Source organism: Telopea speciosissima, chromosome 1 (assembly GCF_018873765.1).
Source record: "Telopea speciosissima isolate NSW1024214 ecotype Mountain lineage chromosome 1, Tspe_v1, whole genome shotgun sequence".
Taxonomy (NCBI): Eukaryota; Viridiplantae; Streptophyta; class Magnoliopsida; order Proteales; family Proteaceae; genus Telopea; species Telopea speciosissima.
The window spans coordinates 80,013,218-80,035,355 of record NC_057916.1 but is presented as its reverse complement, the minus strand read 5'-3'; the positions used below and the strand labels follow the sequence as shown (position 1 = coordinate 80,035,355).

The window sequence follows — 22,138 nt, the reverse complement described above, 5'->3', positions numbered from 1 at the left end:
TTTTCATATTGCTTGTTCATCAACAAAATATTGGATAGGAACTGTCTTCCACTTCTTGATTCTCTGAACTGACTCATTTGGATTGCCAAAAGTGAAACCAGAAGGGAAGTGGTATGACTACAGCATTTGAGCCTCACCATTACGTCACCTCAAGGCAAAACTTACTGCTGATGCCTCAAGTATATGATGACCTAATTGCACAAGAAAATTCCTCAAAGATTTGTTAAGAAAAACACTTAACATGTTCTTTTGTGAATTTTTTTCGTCTGTATCATGCATTTCTTCTTCATCTCTGATTTCTCCTCATTCACATAATATAATGGACACATCTCATGTTTAATGAGTTTACGCATTTATTAAAAAACAATGATTATGAAGCTTGCACCCTATGCCTCAAGGCTTGTTTCTTTGCTGGTTAGGCAAATAGAAAACCTCATGTCAAATCCTTGGAATTTGAAAAAAGATGTTGTTTACTGAGCTTTGAAAGGAAGACGGTAAAAAAAAGTTTACAAATCAATGGTGTACAGGCTATTACTTTCTTGAATGAGCATCCAGCATGTCTTAGATCAGTTTTCAGGCTCCTAATGTGGCACTCCTGTGAAATCAGATTTTCACTATTTTCCTGTTTATGCTAGTTATTGCATTTTAAACAGATGTGCAAGTGTAAGCAAATGGCAATAACAAAGCCCCTGATAGGGCATGTCAATATTTTACAGCATAGACCTACTAGAATCCATATTGTAAATTACAACAGTAATTCTTTGTTACTTGGTTTTTCATGGATTAGAACTAAAAACACAGCTAAAAAAATTGGAGGTCTGTATAAAGAGATTATCATGAAATTTTTATCAGTTTCTACTAGTAACAATGTGAAGCTCTATATTCCATTAGAACATCATCCAGGTTTCCACTTAAGCACAGTGACTCTTTCCGAACACTTAGTTTTACAAACGTCACATATTCCTATGGGTTAATTACAAGATAACTTGGATGGTAGACAGTAGACACATGTAATGTAAAAAGCACAGATCCAAACTATAAAAATCAAACCAAGACAAACAAAAAGAAAAGACCACATGACAAACATACCAAGAAAATAATTGGATCCAACATAAAAAGAAATGGAGACGCACATACTATATAGATGTGGTTGAATGGGTTCTTTTTATCAATAAGTAACCACAAACCCATCTTTGGTTCTGAACCTACCCTGACAGTAATAATTTATTATCTCAACTTTCCAGAGAGAAACAGATATTAACTTATATAACAGATACATTTTCAGTTTCTTTCATTTCTCCCCCTCCCCCCTCCCCCCTCCCCTCTTTTTTTCTTTCAATACATAGGTCATGGCATATTACCTGGCAGAGCCAGGAGAGACATGCTGCCACTGAAAATTGAAGTAAAGAACATGGCAAACGAACACGAAAAGATGGAATGCCTCACTTGCCTTTCACCCAAATATTAACAGCACTGATTGAGTGCAACGGTAGCAGACAAGGATTTATGTGATGACTGTAGGCTTCTCCCTTCCCGTGAATTCCTTCAGCTTCGAAACCGACAATGCCAAATCTAAAACATAACCCGACAATCAATGAAGATGTTATAAAGATCAGCATATAAAATGACAGTGGACTTACCTATCAGTGGTTTCAATGCTGTCTGAGCATCCATGTCATGTTTAGAGACATCTGGCTCAAACTGTTCAACATAAATCCTGATAGTTGCACCTGCTGAACCAGTCCCCTGCAATAAGAAACATGGATCATTTCCACCTAGGCCCTCTTTGGAATCACACTCATCTGTTATACTATAGGAAGTTTCCAGGTAAGGTCATTTTGAGCTCCTAGGATACGCAGCTTAAAAGAGCATGATGCAATAACACTGATGCTTCAAAGGCCAACCAAAAAGTACTGAAATACAACCAGGGGGGGGGGGGGAATACAAATATCAGAAAAAGGGTACTTACTGAGAGACGAAATATGATCCTTGATCCATCTGTGAAAACAAATCGAACACCTTGCTTGGATGCTACACTTCCATCTACCTGCAAAATATGAAGGCTATAGGTTAAGCCCCAACAGTTTGATAAGGGTCATAAGACTTCATCTCTTTAAGGGCGATCAAAAATGCGAAAAGACCTAAACCATGTCAGCAAGCCAGACTTACAGGATCAGTATAGTTAAAGTCATCAGCAAATTGAAGGGCATAATTTCCTGTAACAAGGGAGATCCTTTAGCTTCTGAAACAAGATCAAGTAATTCTCCCAGATGGATGTAGGCAAATTTAAGCATCAGACTTACCATACTTTTCACCTGCCTTGCTTTTGGAGATCAAATCTCTGAGATACTCAATCATCTTATTGGCTCCCTCAGATTCACATTCCTGAATTTAAATCTTAAAATTAGGATCATTAACATAAATCATTAGAGCATATTTTTTTTACCAAATACGAATCAGAAACAGTAGAACAGCAAGTCTTATGTAAAGTCCAAACTCCAGGAATCACAAGTTTTTTCTCTTCCTCAGAAGGGGAATCCTTAGTTAAGATTGAAAGTGAATAGATACTAACAAGATTTGAACAGCTGCAGCACCTGAATGCAGAGTTCTATAAGTATATAATAAAATATATCAGATGATTAAGTTCACCTCGTAGTCATATCTAGAAAAGAAATTTCTTCCATATGTTGCCCAATGCTCCTTAACAACATCAGAAACGGAAACCAGCTTCTCTCCAACCTTCTTATCCTTGTTGTGGTATGCAATTATTGAAAGCCAAGCTAACACAGCCCTGTGGATCAGGAAATTTGCACTCATTCGGATGTGGTATAAAACCTTGAGGGCGAAAAATAAAATCTGGTACAGAAGTAATCATGAATGCAAAATAACATACAAATTGATACATTTATAAATCAAGGCTTATAAATAGTTTTGAAGCCTTTGACAGAGTAAGACAGTAAAAATCACCATTAAAAACTGAAACTAGCAAGTCAGGTCTATCAGTAGACCAATCTAATAACAAAAAGCTCCTGATAAAACAATACACAATTAAACACATTTTTCTAAGAGAGTATGTCAACTCCAAAGGGGTACACCATAGTTTTCATCAACAATCATACTTGTAGATGGTGAAGTTGCCTTCAATTTGCTTCTAAGAGCTCTACTAGTACCTCCCAAAAGAAATAAGAATTTGGTGCCAGTAAATGTTGCATTTACCATATACCATCCTTCTCACGGATGTGATCAGAACCTGTTCCAAAACTTTCTTCCCCACATATCGACAACTTCCCAGCATCCATTAAGTTCCCAAAGAATTTCCAACCAGTAGGGACCTGAACCAGTAAGGTTCATTTAGCATGTAGTTTGTCAAGAAAAAGATATTATATACGCCCTGAGATAGTAAGAAAACCAAATCCAGAAATCAACTTGAAAAGAAAAAATAAATAAAAAAAGCATCTAAGTACATACAGTAAAGTCACACCTCAAAGAAAGGGAGGTTCAGTTTTTTGGCAACACGATCAAGAGCACCACTAGTTGGCATAGACCGGGCTAAACCCTATAAGACAGAAAGTAGAATAACATAAACAATGATTTTCTCTTAGTAGTAGAAGAATATCTTTTTTTTTTTTTTAAAAAGTGTAGCACAACTGCCTACCTTAGGGCCACTCTGGAAATAAGGGATTGCTGCCTCTGCATTGGCTGCAATAATTGCGACAGAGTCTGAAGGAGTGACAAAAAATCCTCTACCAAGAATCATGTTTCTATCACCATCTCCTGAAAATAGATAAGAATTTCCAAGCATAAAAAAATAATCCCAACATCAAAACTTTGGTTCAGCAAAACTATATTCTATTACAGCTTTATATTGGATGAACCCTCTAAATTTCAGATATTCAACTTAACTCAGCCTTTTCCCAACTAATGATTGGTGGAACAGAATTCATGTAGCCAATTTAGTTGGGAAAAGCCTTAGTTGAGTTGATTTGAGTATGAGGCTTGGAGGGTTCATCCATTTCTTCCCAAATACTATATAATTTGTCTTCGTGATGACATCACTTTTAATTTAGCTCCAGGGACCTTTTAAAGTAATTCATCATGTTGACAGGAGGGATCCTAGGAATGAGATTGGATGTGAGATTGGATGTCTGATTTTTGGGACTGACATGTATCTAGGGATGTAAATGGATAACCGAAAAATCTGAATCCGATCTGCATCCTTATTCGCTCAGGGACATCCGTATTAGTTTAGAGATATCCGGAAAAAAAAATCCGAATACTCCGATAAAACTCCATCCAAAAAAAAATCCGAATACTTAATAATAAAAAATTAAATAAATAAAGATCTTGAGGGTTTTTGAAGATTCAACAGGTTCTAGAATATGAGGAAAAGAGAATCATGATCTAAAAGATATGGATTGAGAGTGAATTGTATCTGCTAGGGGGAGGAAGGTCCGGGTTACACAAGGCAGAGATGTAAACGGATGGTCGAAAATCTGAATTTGATCCGCATCCGAATCCGTTTAGAGGTATTAGTATTCGGCCAGGGAATATCTGGAGCCGATCACATCCGATCCGTATCCGAGCCGAATCCGATCCGTTTACATTCCTACATGTATTACAGTCCAATGCAGGAGCAAGATCCAATGTGTTTCATATGGTTTGATCTTAAAATAAGGGTCTTAGATTTGTATTTTGTTAATTGGGAGCATTGTAATACCATGAGCTCAAACTATAGGATACTTTTTAAATTAGAAGTAGTTTAGTTTTAAATTTGTTTGTGGGGCCCAATGTTTTAGACGTGTAGGGGAGTGGTATTAGTTTTCTTTTGTTAGTAGTTTACTTAGAAAAGGGTCTGTCCAACTGTCCAAGTCATAGACTACAGTTGTTAGTCAAAGAGTTCTAATATTAGAATTTAGCAGTTAGCTTACTTTTTTGAGTCCTTATTAGATAGGTAGGAGGATTCTTTTATTTCTTTTCTATAAATATGTAACCACCCTACCCATACGATGGATTTTTGGAATTGATCAGTCCATTTGCTTTGTAAGTTGCCCTTCTGTGGCTGGTTTCTCTTCTCTCCTTTCTCTCTATCAAGTAAGAAATCTCTTCCTCTCTTCCTTTCTTCCTTCCTATTTATATTCTCTTCCCTCCCCACGGCTGGTGATTTTCTCTCCCTTCTTATTTTCCTATCTTTCTCCTTCTTCTTTGAACAAGCACAACAGATTCCCCTCTCCTCCTCCGCTCCATGGAATGCTACTCACTGATCCTAGATCTTAGGATTTATTTCCCTACTTTATCTCCCCACAACGTACCCATTACCCTTTTCTCTCTCCCAATCCACCTCACCAATATTGAATTTAAGCTATTACATTACTGAAATTTTTTTACCCTCCTCAGAGCCCGCAATGGCAGGAGCCTCGTGCACTGGGTATGCCCTTAATTACATTACTGAATTTTTTTTTCGGAAATTAATTATTGAAATCTAGAATTTATCTTCTTAAATTCTGGCCATTAGATCTGTTTGGTAGGTCTGGGCAATATCAGCCCTTGAAATAGTATTGGAAATTGGAGCCCATCACCAGAAGATCCATCTATTCAATCTGCGTCACAGGCCCACAAATTAGCAGCAAATAGTAAAAATTAGATAAGCATTGTGATCACACCAACAATGATTCTACCCTCTAACAGATTCTTTTCCAAACCAACTGAGGCCATAACTAAAGTATCTTAAATATTTTCAAATAGAAACCCTCAAAAAAACTGTAGTAAGAAACATATTCCAGAACCTAAGACAATAATACTCCTTGAAATCTTACAGGAATATCATAGGAACCATTGTGTACCAATTTCAACTCTTTTAGTCATCCTTACATACCATCACTTGCTGCTCCAACATCAGGTCCATTGTCCGTATACATGATGTCAACCAAATCCTTGGCATACCTGTTTCAAATTAATGAAGCTGTAACAACAACAACAAATCAACTTTCCTATGACAAGTTTTGATTTCTTACGTAAGATTAGGGTCAGGATGTCCATGCCCAAAGTCTTCAAGCGGCACTCCATTTGCAATTGAATCCTACATTATGTACCTAACATCCATGATCAATAACTCCATCTCTAGCTTGAGTTCAGATAAGTTAATAGAAGTTTGTAGATTCATGATCATACTGGATTGGCTCCAAGCTTATCAACGAATATAGGTTTTGCATAGGCACCAGTTACTGCATGCATGGCATCAAATACAAACCTGAAAAGTTGACCCACAATTAAATGCCACAGAATTCATCTTCAACTTCGGGAAAAAAACACAGTTAATTTTGTATTTGATAATTGCAATTATTTAAAGTCTTATGCACCAATGCAAACATATAATTAGCATAAAGAATGCATAATGATCTTTGGAATTAGGGAAGGCAGTCTCAATCCGGCCCCCTCCCCTCCCCCCCCCCCCCCCGGCCCGACTGACCTCAGCCCAGCCTGACTAGGGCCAGGCAAGGGCATAGACATGTGCGTTTACGGGATGGGCCAGGTCGGACCAGACTCAGGCTTCATATTTGACCCAGCCTGGCCCAGTCCAGCCCACATTTATCTTGCTTATGTATAATGTATGCCATGCATATTACACAATGTACAAATATTATATAATAGCAAGCAAAATAATACTATAGATTCAATGAAACCATGGACTTTAGACATGAGAAAACTTAGGCTCTCTTTGGTCAGATTTCAATTTCAGATTGATTTCTTAAAATAAGTTCACGGATAGTTTTTTGGTCAAGAAATTGAAATTGTTTGGTTGCATCTTTCTCAGTTGGAAGTTAAAGACAGCAAGTGAACGAAGGAAAGATGAAGGTAGGAGGTTGAAGAAGAAGAGAAAAGGGTGCAATGTTGTGTGTTGGAGAATAGTCTCCACCACACCTATATTACTTCACTAATGAGCTAAAAGAAATTACATACACCTCCCTAGGGAGGTAAAAGGGAAAATAGAAAAAATACAATATAAGGCAACTAGTTAACTAACTAGTTCCTAAAGTACCCCTACAACATTTAAACTCTAACACTCCCCCTCAAGCTGGAGCATAAATATCATGCATTCCCAACTTGCATTATAGGGTACCAAAATGAAGAGAAAAAAGCCCTTTAGTAAAGATGTCTACCAATTGATCACCAGTCTTCACAAAAGAGGTGCAAATGCAACCAGAGTCTATCTTCTCCTTGATGAAGTGCCTGTCCACATGGTTTAAAGTATCGGTGCGTATCGTACTGTACCAGCCAATACGACTCGGTATCGGTCGGTGTCGATACGATACATACCGATATGTATCTATTTTTTTTTTAAAAACAATGTATCGATTGTATCGATATGTATCGACCGATACGATACGGTCGATACGTATCGATACAGCCGATACGTATTGTTTCCAATTTTTTATTATTTTTTTAAATGTATCAATACGTATCGATATGTATCAGTACGTATTGATACGTATCGGTTTGTATCGGTTCCAATCGATACGTACCGATACACATGCCTTTTTTATATTTTACACCAAACACGAACCAAAACCCCCTATCGGCCCAACCCTCTGAGTCACAAACTAAATCTCAACTTTTTCTCCCTTCAGGTCGCGCCACAAAATATGTCGGGTCGGGTCGGATCCACATCGCAATCAAATCCTTGGAATACAAGACATACTCAACACTTGAAGCGAAAAGGTAGTTTTTTTTCAAAAAACTTGATCTTTTGCTTCAAATCTTGCATTTTAGTTCTTTTTTTTTTTTTTTTTTGCTATAATTCAAAGAGAATAGGTTCCACTAACTATTAGATGCATGCTTTGTATACATTTGCAAAGATTTGAACTCAAATCCACCATTTTTCACCCAAAACCGAAAATGGCTTCCTTAAGGGTCAGTATTATGCTTATGTTCGGTCAGTACACAACATCATCCTAGTTGCTCTTATTCTTGAAGACCCTTACAGACATGAGTTTGATCCACCCCGACATTCTTCATGGCAATAGAGTGACTCTGCATGTAAGAAATCTCATCTTTTATAACAATTTAGAAGTGCCGCACTTGTCTGGTTATACATTATTCACAATGCTTAGTGTATATGCATGATATATGACATATATTGCTTGTTTATATTGTTTTTTGTGTCCAAAAATGTATTTCCATGTGTATTTTGATCATTTTCATGCGTTTATGCATCGATCAATACGTATCTCCGATACGATACGATACGTCTCTTAAAATCGCCCGACTGATACGATATCCGATACCAATACTTTAAAACTTGCCTGTCCACTTCGATGTGCTTTATTCTGTTGTGTTGCACCGGATTGTGAGCAATGCTTATGGCTGCCTTGTTATCACAATAGAGCCGCATAGGATCATTAGTATCAAACCCCAACTCTTGAACCAATCGTCTCAGCCATATAAGTTCACAAACTCTATGAGCCATTGCCCTAAATTCTGCCTCTGCACTGGATCTAGCTACAATAGGTTGTTTCTTGCTTCTCCATGTGACTAAATTACCACCAACAAATGTGCAATAGCCAGATGTAGATCTTCTGTTTGAGATGGATCCAGCCCAGTCAACATCTGTAAAGCCCTCTATCCTCAGGTAATCATGTTTGGCATACAATAGTCCTTTCCCTGGGAAGGACTTCAAGTATCTAAGGATACGGTATACAGCATCCAAGTGCCCACTCTTGGGGGCAGGCATAAACTAACTCACAACTCCTACTGCATAAGAAATATCTGGGCGAGTCATAGATAGGAAGATGAGTTTCCCCACTAATCACTGATACTTCCCTACATCTACAAGAGAGCGACCACAATCTTCTCCTAGTTTTTTTATTCTGCTCAATAGGAGAACTTGTTGGTTTGCAGCCCAACATCTCTGTCTCTTTCAACAAATCAAGGACAAACTTCCTTTGACATATATTGATTCCTTTCTTGGACCTTGACACTTCAATTCCCAAGAAATACTTCAAGGGACCCAAATCTTTAATCTCAAATTGTTGTGCCAAGTAGGTCTTCAGCCTAGCTATCTCAGCTCTGTCATTTCCAGTCACAACAATGTCATCAACATAGACAATAAGGGCTGTGATGGGTACCATTACCTCTCCAGGTAAATAAGGTATGGTCAGCTTGACTCTAGGAGTACCCATTCTTCAGAATAGCCTGCCTGAACCTCTCAAACCATGCTTTTGGAGATTGTTTGAGACCATATAAAGCCTTCTTCAGGAGACACACCTTGCCTTCAGTTGAAGGGAACTTGAAGCCAGGAGGGGGCTGCATGTACACTTCCTCCTTTAAGTCACCATGGAGGAAAGCATTCTTCACATCAAACTGGAATAGAGGCCAATCTTTATTGGCTGCCAATGATAAGAGGACTCGAATAGAATTATGCTTAGCCACAGGAGCAAATGTCTCCTGATAGTCAATCCCATACACTTGACTATACCCTTTGGCCACCAACCTTGCCTTGTATCTCTTGATTGTACCATCTGATAGGTACTTGACTGTGTAGACCCACCTGCATCCAACTAGAACTCTTCCCTTGGGAGTACAGTTCTTCTCAAGAGCCATCATTTCCTCAGACATGGCTTGCTTTTGGGTCAGACATAGCTTTAGTGACATTTTTGGAAATGGAAATAGAAGAGAGGGCAGCAATGAAGGCAACACCTGTAGGAGATAGAGCATCATAGGAAACAAACTGGGCTACAGGATTAGTGCAAGCTCTCTTTCCTTTTCTAACGGAAATAGGAAGGTCTAAATCAGAAGGAAGAGGAGGGATGTCACCTGACTAAGGAGGATGTATCTCAGGATGTGGATCCAAAAAGAACTCTTGGCAGGTCTTCTTTTGCTTGTTCTTCTCTCTCTGGTACACAATGTGGTAATCCATCTCTTTACCAGAACCTGAACCAAAACTATCAATAGCACCAACAGTTCCTTCTTTATGTTTCCCAATATCAAACAGAAATGGAGTAGGCAAAGGTGGGAGGAGGGGAAGATCAACAGCCTCTTCATTCCCACTATTCTCCCCCTGAAGAGGATGTTGAGAAGAAATAAAGAAAGGTATGGATTCAAAGAAGGTAACATCTTTGGATAGAAGGCGCCGTTGGGAAGAGGGATGGTAGCACTTATACCCCTTGGTAGAGGAGGAATATCCCAGGAAAATGCATTTGAGAGCCTCTGGGGCAAGCTTAGTCTTAGCAAATTTATTGACATGGATATAGCACACACACCCAAAGACCTTAGGAGGAAGAGAGAAAGCAAAAGTTTGGGGAGACAATGTTTCCAAAGGGGATTTGGAGCCAAGAAGTTTAGTGGGCATGCAGTTGATTAAAAGGGCAGCAGTGAGAAGGGCTTCGAACAAAAAATTTTTAGGAACATGCATGCTAGATAGAAGACGCCTAGTGACCTCCAATAAATGGCGATTTTTTTTCTTAGCTACCCCATTCTGTTGGGGTGTGTCAATACAAGCTACCTGATGGATGATGCCATTATCAATGAAAAGGTTTTGGAGGCCACCATACATGTACTCCCCTCCTTTATCAGAATCAACGATTTTGATTTTAGTGTCAAACTGAGTAAAAACCATCTGATATAAATTTGTAAAGGCAGCATAGACATCACTTTTATGCTTCATCAAGAAGATCCAAGTGGACCAAGAATAATCATTAACAAATGAAACGAAATAACGGTAACCAAATAAAGATGGAGTGGGAGAAGGTCCCCAAACATCAGTATGCAAAATATAGAAGGGAACTGTGGATCTATTGTAAGTGTAAGGATAAGAAGAGCGACAATGTTTAGCAAATAGACATGATTCACACTGAAATACATGGGAAGGAGGAATGGAAGAAAACAAATGCGGCAATTTTTGCCTCATAACACTAAAGAAAGGGTGGCCCAACCGTTGATGCCACAACATCACAGAGTCAACAGTACTATGGTTGCTACGCCCACATACGTAGGACTGAGCAGTAGGTAGGGGTGATGATCCTGGATCAAGAAGGTAGAGTCCATTTTCCTCCTATCCACTGCCAATAATCCTCTTTGTCACCAAATCCTGAAAAACACAATGAGAAGGAAAGAAGGTAACACAACAATTCAAGGATTTAGTGAGATGTTTTACAGATAACAGGTTAGTGGCAAGGTTAGAAACATGAAAAATAGAGTCAAGAGAAATAGTAGACATAACTCGAATAGTACCCTTACCAGAGATAGAAGAATGAGAACCATCAGCAATTCTAACCTTATCCTTACCAGAACAAATAGTGTAGGAATCAAAACACTGAGACATCCCAGTTATATGGTCTGTGGCACCAGAGTCAATGACCCAATAGTGGGAAGATGTAGAAGCCAATAAGGCAGAGGCCGAAGAATTGAACTCTGCAGGAGTAGTAGAAAAGTGGTGGGGCTGCAATATCCGGTGTAGGACTGCAGTATCATCCTGAATGGTGTATGTTTGCAGTCGAGATGGAAGTCCCATAGGCTCAACCTAAAGCCTCATAGAAGATGATCTAGCTCCTCCTCTCCTACTGCCATGCATACCAGGGGGATAGCCATAAAGTATCCAACATCTCTCTTGAGTGTGTCCATATTTCCCACAGTAGTCACAGACTCACAGCTGAATCTTTTCCTGGCATTCCCTTGGGGTGGAAGTTGACCTCTTCCTCTAACAACTGACATAATGTAAGAATACACAAGAAATTGGAATGATACCCAATCCAATGGGGAGTACACACTCTACCAAAACAAGCTAAAAAACAAAGCTTTTCAAGCAATGGTAATTTCAGTCCAGCAATCAAACAAGATAAACATCTAAAAGAAAAGCAACTCCATCAAGACTGTCAAGGCATATCTTCATCACACAGCCACTAGAGAAGTTCAAACAACACTTCTCATCAACACCAAGAGCTCAAACAACACTGCTCATCAATATTATAGGCAAAAAATAATCCTTTCTTGGCTGGTTGTGATCGATTTGACCTCTAAGGGTCCAGTTCTTTACCAAAGGAAATGGGGAGTCATTGCTCAACCCAAAAAAGAGGATATCAAACACAGGTAACCACAGTCCAGCTAGCAAATCAGGCAATACTTCCACAAAGAAAAACTCCAAATATATATGTCTCAAGGCAAAATGATCTCATCCATCAACATGAAAAGCCCAAACAACATAAATCATCCAAACCAAATAGCAAGAAGCAGCATAATCCATCGACACCAGCAGCACAGACGAAAACAGAGCCTGGCGATACTTTCAAATCCAAGAAGAAGTTGATTTTTTAAGCAACTACTCTTAAGGGTATGAACCGAGACCATAGGGGGTTCAAGTAGACCCTAGGGCGATTCAAATGAGTAGAAATTACCAAGAAGCTGGCGGTAACTTGCTGCACAGCTAGGTTGAGCTCCAAACCTTTATTTCTTCAAGTACAACTCCTCCTTTTGTGGCTCCATGATCTTCATTCATTCCTCTTGTAAGATATCTTCAAGCTTTTCACATAATAACTCCTTCCTTGGAACCTCTTTGTAACCTAGGGTTCCAAAGAGAGGATAGAAACAGAACAAGAAGGTGAATCGACTCAAACCAACAAATTAAGCTCTGATACCAAGTTGGAAGTTAAATACAGCAAGTGAACAAAGGAAAGATGAAGGTAGGAGGTTGAAGAAGAAGAAGAGAAAATGGTGCAATGTTGTGTTTAGGAGAATAGTCTCCACCACACCTATATTACTTCACTAATGAGCTAAAAGAAATTACATACACCTCCCTAAGGAGGTAAAAGGTAAAACAGAAAATATACAATATAAGGCAACTAGTTAACTAGTTCCTAAAGTACCCCTACAACATATAAACTCTAACAGGTGTAGGTGTGGGTGTGGGTGTGGGTGGGGCAAGGTTGCAAACCTGAATGGTCATCTGCCATTTTAAGAGCTTTGAAGCTCAGTACATCTTTTTTTCATCTGCCATTTAAAGAGCTTCGAAGCAGTATTTGTATTACAAAGGGTGAGAAGAAATCAGTATCTCTGTGATGCAGTTGGCCAACATTATTCCAGGATTGATAGTTCTAGCAAGCTTTTGTGGGGTGTTAGCCAGCTTCCAGAGAAGCATCTCCAACATTCGCAAGCATTTTGATTCCTCACCCCTCAAGTTGAAATTAATTAGAACATTTGAGCAATTCACTTCCTGGTTCTTCAAATTAATTTGCTGTGCAGATAAATTTCTTTCTAATTCGTGGTTCTCTTCGGTTGTCCTTGACAGCTATGCTCAGACAGGATTCGACATGAAAGAAGTCTTTCTTCACATTAAATTGACTGAGCAGGCCGCCGTTGACGACCACCCTGCAATTTTTATCAAGAAGTATCCTACGATGACACCCAAGGATCTGTTTTCAAGCTCACATTTGCTTGTAACTCTTTGATTTCATGGCCCATGCTGTCGGGAACAATTAATAATGCAGGCCATTTGCTGCAAGAAAACACATATCTTCGAGAAGAAGGGTTTTACTCTTGGGGTCATTGTTGCTCTGGTTCAATCTGGGCAAGAGAAGCAGGGGTGGGGATGGGGGTGGGGACGGGGGAGAGGGCAGGGCAGGGCGGGGAGGGAGCAGGGGTGGGATGCAGGTTTGCAGAGAGCAGCGCAGGCAGCATGGATGGGGGCAGGGGAGAGGCCGAGAGGGAGCAGGTGTAAGGGCAGGGAAGAGAGATTGCACAGAGAAGGGGATGGGGCAGAGTGGCAGTCTTGCAGAGAGAGAGAGAGAGAGAGAGAGAAGAAATCAAAATCTTGAAATAGCTGCCTAGCTATTTCAGAATTTTAACTTCTATTCCTTTCTATTTCTCACAAATAAGGTGCAAAAATAATACCAAACATTCTCATAAATTGATATTACCCCTAGAAATCGAAATCGAAATCCAATTTAAGAGAGCCTTGGTGAAATAACCCCTAATAGAATATTCATATCAATTTCAAGAATGAATCGTATAAAGAAAAAATCCACCATTTCATACATAGATATATAGATACACATATCACTAGACATTCTTGCTCAATCAATATGGTTAATTATCCTTCGACCATGTACATATAAATGGTAAATCAAGTATTTAAATGGATATAACATGTCAAAACCTAGTGAGAGAGAGAGAGAGGTACTTGGTCACTATATATAACAAGTTGTGACTTTCTTTCTGGCTCGATAGGCCCTGTTAATAAGGTCCAGAGCTGGACCTGGCCTGGCCCGGGATTTGGCTGACCTGTCCAGTCTTCCCCATGACTCTAATGCATAATTTTCAGCGCTGCCCATCAGCATGCGACCCTTCTTTTTTATAACAAATCCATTCAATGAAATAGGAGCTCATAGCCTCATAGAATTCTTCTTTCACCCTTTTTATCATTTAAAGGAGGAAGCATAGAAACAAGGGTTTCGTAACAAAATAAGGAGCATAGTTGTCAAAGCGTTGCCTCAGCACCGCCCAGGCGTCCAGGCTCTTTTCTTAGGACCAAGGCAACAAAATGCCTTGTTGACACTTCACGAGTTTACATTGATTTATGTTTAATGTTTTTTTTTTTTTTTTAATGAATAACATATACTATATTTATATCCTATGCTTTGTTTATTATATGTTGATTTTCTCATATTAATTCATTACTAGCATAATTATATCATATTGCATATAAGCATAATTCCATAAAATTATCACTGCTATATTACATAAAGTCATATACTGCAACCCTAGGGTGCCTAGGCAACACCTTGGTTCACCTAGTCACCGTGACAACTATGGTGAGGAGCACAGAAAGCATAAATCACTCAAAGAAACCACACCAATTTGAGAGTATTGCTCTTGAGTTCCATTTACAGTATTAAAACCTATTTTCCTTATATTTTAACCATAGTCTCTTAGTTAAAAACCTAACCTAGTCCCACAATCATTTTCCTTTATATTGTTCTCATATTCTCCAGTTCTTAATTCCTTAAACACCTTACCATAAGCTGAACGTATACAGCAAAGCAGCGAGAGGCTACACTCATACAAGGAGCATCCTTTCCCAAGACATGAATGAAAGGAGCACTGTACACCAGCTATGAAGTAAGATTCTATAATACCCAAAAAAAAATGATTTTACAATACAAATTACATACCTGAAATCTGATCGAGAGAGAAGACTTTTAATAAGGTGGAAATCAAATACATCCTGCACATATATATTTCCATACAACTCTTAGATGCATATGGACGATAATTCAGTCATTTCAAAGATTAAAAAGATTTATTGTTCTTGGAAGAAACCTCCAATAGCTCCAAATAGTCAGACACAGGGTCTATAACTTCCACACTGAAGGTGCCATATTCTGTTACTCCTAGATGGGACAGATCGACATCTGGAATTTCTGCCATCTTAATTTCAGAAATCTGCATATACAGTTCCATCATTCAAAAATTAAATGCGGAATCATAAATTAACAAACTGAAGTAATAAGGATCATACAAAGTAACAGGGAATGTGCTTCGGTTGAATGTAGAATTTCAGCCCAATGCAGATTCAACCCCCAAGCATGGTACAAGATCTCAGCGAGATCTCATCTCGAAAAAAACTTGGTTTCGTGAAGTCTCAAGATGAGACGGTAGGCGATACAGGATTTGTGCAAGATCTCGGTATCTCGCCGAGATCTCGAGGTATATCTCGATCTCGATTCAACTCGATCAAAAACCAAGCTATAAAAAGACATCCCCTCGGCGAGATTTCGACCTCAACTCGAAATCTCGCCTCTCTCACTTGGAGGTGAGGGTTTTGGTGCTTTTTTTTTTTTTTGGCAAATCTCACCTCAAATGAAGATTGAAGCTAGGAGATTCAAGATTGAAGCTTCAACATCAAGAGAGGGTTTTGGTGCTTTTTTTCATAGATTCATGATCAATACTTGTTTGTTGACTATGTAGTTTTTAAATGTGATACAATGTCCACCGAGACTCATTTCAGTACTAGCTACTCTCAAATGGTAGGACTTGTTACAGACTTACACTTGTATTTGTTTAATTGATGTCTCTTTCCAAGTTTCTAACAATTATTACAAACCGTCAAACCATCACCATGTATGATTATGAATATGATGCCTAACGCTTAAATGGTTTATGGTTTGATGTTTTTTTTAATTCCTAATATTTAATTAAGTTGTTTTACACATCTACTTTAATTATATGTGTTCTAAATATTGTGTGGAATAGCCTAGGGTAGAGCTCACCTACGCCGTAGACTACCAACCTAGGGTTTGAAGTTAAAATACCATGTTGGGTTTGATTTTGTAAAAACTAATGTTTCCATTGTGTTTAGAAGGCCTAAAATAGGGTGGGTGTCAAGTTTCACGACCTATCTTGGCCATATGGCCACCGAAACCCACCACCGAGTCAAGACAGGAAAAAATACACCAACTCTCGGTTTCGTGGACTGGCGAAACCGAGACCTAAAACCTTGTCCCCAAGGGCAATAACAACTTAATGAATGGTCATCAAAACAGTCAAGAAAGAAGAAGCAAACAAAGGTTGCAGCCATGTGATGCACTAGGTCTGACAGATCAGCCCACGTGGCTCAATTTTATTCGTAAGTAATGTAGACCAGTCCACAAGAGGATTGCAAACTTCAGGTCCAGCAAAAGTAAATACTTAAATCGGTTCTCAGATTTGCAGGAAATTTCAGAACAATAAAATTAAGAAGAAAAAAAAAAAGAAATCGAAAAAGAGAAGAAGAAGATAGGGTAGTCTCTCTCAGACTTAGGTATCTCACCCATGGCCCCTCACCGTATTTTGGTCTCTCACCATACTCTCTCACAGAGCAAAGCATAAAGCTATCTTTTTTCTCAATCACATAATCAAATTTGTTTACAAGGCTATAGGTAATGCCTAACCCAATCCTTAACTAATAAGGTAACATAAACTGACTAGGAAACTAAAATAATGAAAGAAACTAACTCAAAACAGGAATCTAACTAAACTAATGAAGTAAATTCCGTTTTCCTACTTTCTGCCCATATTTTAGGCCCATTAAATTGATCCAATACAAAGAAAACTCATGAGATCAAAGGTCCAACACCTACATAACCCAACTCAAGGCTTATTTCCAATAAAATAAGCCCTTTAGGTGACTTCTCTGCATCAGTAAGGTAAAAATTTATCAAAGGGTTGAAACCCATTTAAAAAATATATACATATATGCCTTGCTAAATTATACAAGTCCAAGAGCCATAAGAAAACCCAATAGGCACATATAGTTCATATGCATGGGAATCATACAAAAGAATCCATCCAGGCTGTAAAGTACTTTTCTCCATGGAGGTATCTTTGCAACTAGCAACGCAAGGAGACATCTTTAGCCTAGAGGGTCGGCAGGTCCAGCCTAGTTCTCAAAAATAACCAATGCACCAACAAGGCCCTCTGAAGTAAAACGGCAGTGATCCCTAAAAGATATTAAGTCTTCAACAAGGCCCTCTGGAGTAAAATGGCAGTGATCCCTAAAAGATATTAAGTCTTCAATATCCTTTGATGTAGCCATCATAATCACATTGCACAAAGGATATCAGACCATACCAAAAAGGCAAAGGGGCAATGGCTAAAAATATGTGAAACTTCCTCTTAAGCATAAGTGCAGATGTCAAATTGATTGTTGTCAAAGATTTGTCGGGTGATGTCATCAACAAAGAAACCGGATTGTATATGGAAACCTTTCCACCCAAACAGCAAAGTTAGAGAAAGATGGTAAAGGAGGGTCAAGGCAAGGAACTGATATTTCCAATCTCTCACATCACCAACACCTTTTATCCTCCGTCCATGCCTTACCAGGGCAATTTATGCTCCTACGCTGTACTGTTGCATACCCTCACTTTCTAGGATGATTCCTCTTGTTTTCAACTATTTTAGTCATCTTTACTATCTTTAGTCCACGAACAATATATAGATGGTTGAATATTTTTTTACCAAATTAGAATCATGTTGGCAAGCAGTATTTCCAAGAGAAACTCAATTGAGCCTTCATTTTTGCTACGAGCTCTCTTTTGATCCATGCGTGTGTGCGTGCACACGTGCGCGCGCGAGAGAGAGAGAGAGAGAGAGAAAGGGATCCACCAGTGATGTCAGATATCATATTTTAAACTTAAAAAATCTTAAAAGAAAAAAAAAATTATTTTATGATATACAGCAACTGTGTAACATAAATAACTTAATCTTTAGACAAGAGTGGAAGCAAGGAGCACTAAACATTGTAAGCTTCACAAGCAATTTATGCTCACATGGATATGGAAGAAAGTAATAGCCTGCATTCTACCAAACAAATAAATAGGAAACAAAAATATCATAAAGATTGAAGAATTAGTTACATACAGAACGAGTGTTTCCATATATCTTGTCAGTTATGGACTCAGGCGCAGGTTGTCCACTGCTATAATTGAACTGAAAACAAAGAAAACAAAGAAATAAGTAGAAAATACAGTCAAAGGCAAAGTCGTAACTAAAATTGCCATTTAAGTGCAATGGACTTTTATGCTTAATGCTTGAAAAGACTATGCAGGCCAATACCAGTGAGTTCAGAGATAATAAAATTCAAATTGATGTAACAGTATCTCCAACAATAAGCCTCAGTATACTATTTCAAGAAATTGTAAACAGTTGTGACTGATGTCTTAATTAATTTGTGGCTTAAAAATAAGATCACAGAAGTTTACAAGTATTCATTCAATTATGCACAGTTAAAAAAAAGAAGGGCTTATTATATGGAATAGTAATGAGTTGACTAGATCACCTTGATACCCCAATCATATTCGGGGCCACCTGGATTATGGCTCGCACTCATTATAAAACCTCCATTTGCCTATCCAAAGAACATATAATGGCTTATGGCTTTGACATAATCATTTAGCAGAAAGCATATAGATAAAGAAAAGCACGCCCTACCTTCTGCTTCCGAATTACAGCCGAAACTGCCGGTGTTGACATAATGCCATCCCTGCCATAAAGTCACTAAAAATAGTGAGAATTCTACATAACTTAACTCTACATATCCACACAGGGCACTCTAAAACACTAAAAGCAGTAGGAGAAAACAACGGAATTTGGGAACAAAGTGAATGCACAAAAACTTCAGGACCTATAAATGGCATTGAATTTCATGTCATTGTTTATACTTTAGACCATGAAGCATTGGTAGAAAAATATAGAGGGTACTTGCTTCGGCACCTGGACCATGAGCCAAAATCTTCACAGTTCTAGTCATAATCGCACGAAAATGGTTTCTGTGAACATACTTTTGTACTTAAAATATATTATCCAGTAATTCACCCACCAAGTATAATTTTACCATCTGAAGTCATTGGGTTTGAAATATTGGATCCTTGTCCTGGACTCATAAGGGATGCTGATTTAAAATGATTATTTCTCGCATAAAGTTCTTTTGCATTTCAAAAGTTGCAACAACTCATCAACTGATCAAAGAAAGTGTTTATGAGTGGCTATACATATGCAAGACAGTGATGCCTTCTTAGCAAAGGTTTGAAACCCGGAATTGGACATGGAAACAGATTGGAATGGTCAGAACAACAACATGGAATTGAAAGAAGAAGCAAACATTTCCACAAGTTTTTTTATCATTTGGAGTTTTTATTCAAAAGCCTTGTAGATCTAGCTACAAAAGATAAGCTCCATTGATTTTCTGTATTTCACTGACTCAATGAATGAAAAAAAGGTTTAAAAAAAATATCTAAACACATTAATGTCTGTTTCCAAAATGGGTTTTGAGAATAAGCAATAATCGGAATTAGGATCGGTGGGACTTCTACCTCCAATTACGTAAAACAAATAATAATAAATTCACACGAAATCAAGACGGGCTACCAAATAAGCTACTTACCTGCCGACTAGAATTTTACCAACGCCATTTCCTGCTGCGATTTTGATAATTGCCTACATATTGCGTCGAGCTAACAGTTAGTTTACACTTAGAGAGAGAGAGAGAGAGAGAGAGAGAAAGAGACAGAAAAAAATGTAGGCGATGATGATGAGGGACAAAATTAAGGAATTAAGAAGTGGACCTGCGCAGCTTCACGGTTGAAGTAACGCCCATCACCTCCCAAAACCAGCAAACCATTCTTGAAATCCTCCGGTGACAAAGAATTAAACAAAGCCTACGTTGCAAAAGCAACAAATATCATCAAAATCCATATAGGCACGTAGAAGCAAATACCCTCCGACAGGAATCCTACAGTACAAAACTGTGGGGAGCTAACCTGGATCCAATTAGCGAGGTAATTCTCTTGCATAAAGACTTTAACCTGTGAATAAGCAGGAAGATTCACTTCAAGAAGCAAGCATAGAAAAACGAAAGCACAAACACAAAACGAAGAGAGGAAGAAAAAGAAGAAGAGGCAGTTAAACAGACCTTCTTCCGCAGACCACTTGTTCCAGTCTTCTGTCCCTCGATCGGTTTAGTGGGCACTGACGAAATCTAAGCATATGCAGAATCCCCAAAAGTCAGAGAGAATACAAAAAACTGAATCAATGGGGAACGAGTAAGTGAGCAAAGACAAAAGAGAATAAGTTGGGGTGGTGGGGAAGGAGAAAGAAGAGACCTTGATGCCTCCAGACTCCGCCACTGTAGAAGCAGAGGAAGATGCCTTGACGACCACAGTTGATGATGATGAGTTTCCAGAAAGTTTTGAGGGCATGCGATAAGGATTAGGGAGAAAAGGCGAAGAAAAGGAGAGAAGGAAGGAAGATCTGCATCCGGTGGGAAGAGAAAGAGTGGCGGCATTGGGAGTTGCCGTCGTTGTGAATTGAGATTTCATTCTTAGCTTAAACGAAGAGAAGACATTGTCTATACTCGGGGCGAACGCCATGGCAAGGCTTCTCCACTTCACAGTCACTGCAACTTACTGGATGGAGTTGGACAGATGGAGAACGGAGGCAGAGAGAGAGAGAGAGAAGCTCATAAGAAGAGAAGAAGCCCCACCCACACGAGACGAGAGATGGAAAAACACTTCCAAGATCCAGAATTCCAGATTCGGTGCTGACTCTGCTGACGAAATCCATTGCTTCCAATCCACCTATTCCGCGAAATACCATTTCTTTATCTCCGCTTCGCCTACTAATCCTCTTTTTTGTTATTTTTTCTGTTTTTTTCTTTTTTCTTTTTTTTTTTTTTTGCATGTAGCGATTTTTGTCTTATTGGCCGCGCAGCGCGCGTGTACCTGGGCTAGTCATTTCATGCGCGATTGTTTCTGGACGCAGATACACGCCTTGCTGCGCGACCGATTAACATTCCTTTTCCCAATAAATTAATTTCATTTCTATCCCTTCATAGTTTCGAAGAAGACAACCTCTACAATAAGAAGGGTTAATCAGTTTGATCCGGTTTATTAAATGGTTTGGTTTGAATGATTTATGTTGTATTTGATAGATATCAAATCCATTATTAAAATTGGTTTCGGTTCATCGGCTTGAAATCGGTTCCAATTATATGGTTTCTCTTCATTAAGTTCCAATTTGCTGTTGGGTTTTGTGGCATATGGTTCATAATCGATTCAATTCCATCTCATTTAATTGATTTTATTTGGTTTGTATTCAATTTAACAGTTTATTGTTTTAAATGGTTCTAAATAGTTTTAGATCAACAATTATCGGTTCAAAATTAAAACCAAATCGATCACTTAAAAATGTGTGAAATTAATTTCAAACTGAACAATGACCGGTTTGCTTCGATTTAAACAGTTTGATTCAATTCAATTTCAATTTGTAATCAACACCCTATCAACATGTACAAAGAAGGGCAAATATGATATACTCACAGTTCAAAACAAAGAGCAAAACCCTATTTTTTTTAGGACTAAGTTTCCCTCCATCTATAGAGGAAGGTTCGCCCACCATCCTAGGGTTCACAAACCCCTCCTAGGGTTTTCGTATATTTCAAAATACTTAATTACCCTTGTGATACCCATTCCCCGCCCTCTCCACCCCACGGTGAATGAGATCTCCCATTCACCATGGGTAAAGGGAAACTCGATCTTTTTTAAAGTTTTTTTTTTTTATTAAATAGAACATGACAACATCTTAGATCTTAAGTCTGGCCCATAAAGTAGCTTAAGTG

General features: G+C 38.5%; 1 protein-coding gene across 1 annotated transcript; it reads right to left on the bottom strand.

Annotated features, from left to right (window-relative positions):
• Positions 1 to 1,100: 1,100 nt before the first annotated feature.
• On the bottom strand, positions 1,101 to 20,967 carry LOC122668402 (phosphoglucomutase, chloroplastic). Its single transcript, XM_043864975.1, has 22 exons — positions 20,625 to 20,967; positions 20,435 to 20,500; positions 20,283 to 20,327; positions 20,088 to 20,180; positions 19,907 to 19,959; positions 18,955 to 19,006; positions 18,803 to 18,871; positions 18,385 to 18,453; positions 15,307 to 15,429; positions 15,159 to 15,211; positions 6,169 to 6,247; positions 6,012 to 6,076; positions 5,873 to 5,940; positions 3,656 to 3,774; positions 3,482 to 3,556; positions 3,217 to 3,332; positions 2,650 to 2,791; positions 2,304 to 2,385; positions 2,170 to 2,216; positions 1,970 to 2,047; positions 1,641 to 1,746; positions 1,101 to 1,572 (listed from the first exon to the last, which is right to left on the bottom strand). Exons 1-22 carry the CDS (start codon positions 20,889 to 20,891, stop codon positions 1,505 to 1,507), a joined length of 1,935 nt encoding a protein of 644 aa, XP_043720910.1. The 5' UTR covers positions 20,892 to 20,967; the 3' UTR covers positions 1,101 to 1,504.
• Between the last annotated feature and the right edge of the window lie 1,171 nt (positions 20,968 to 22,138).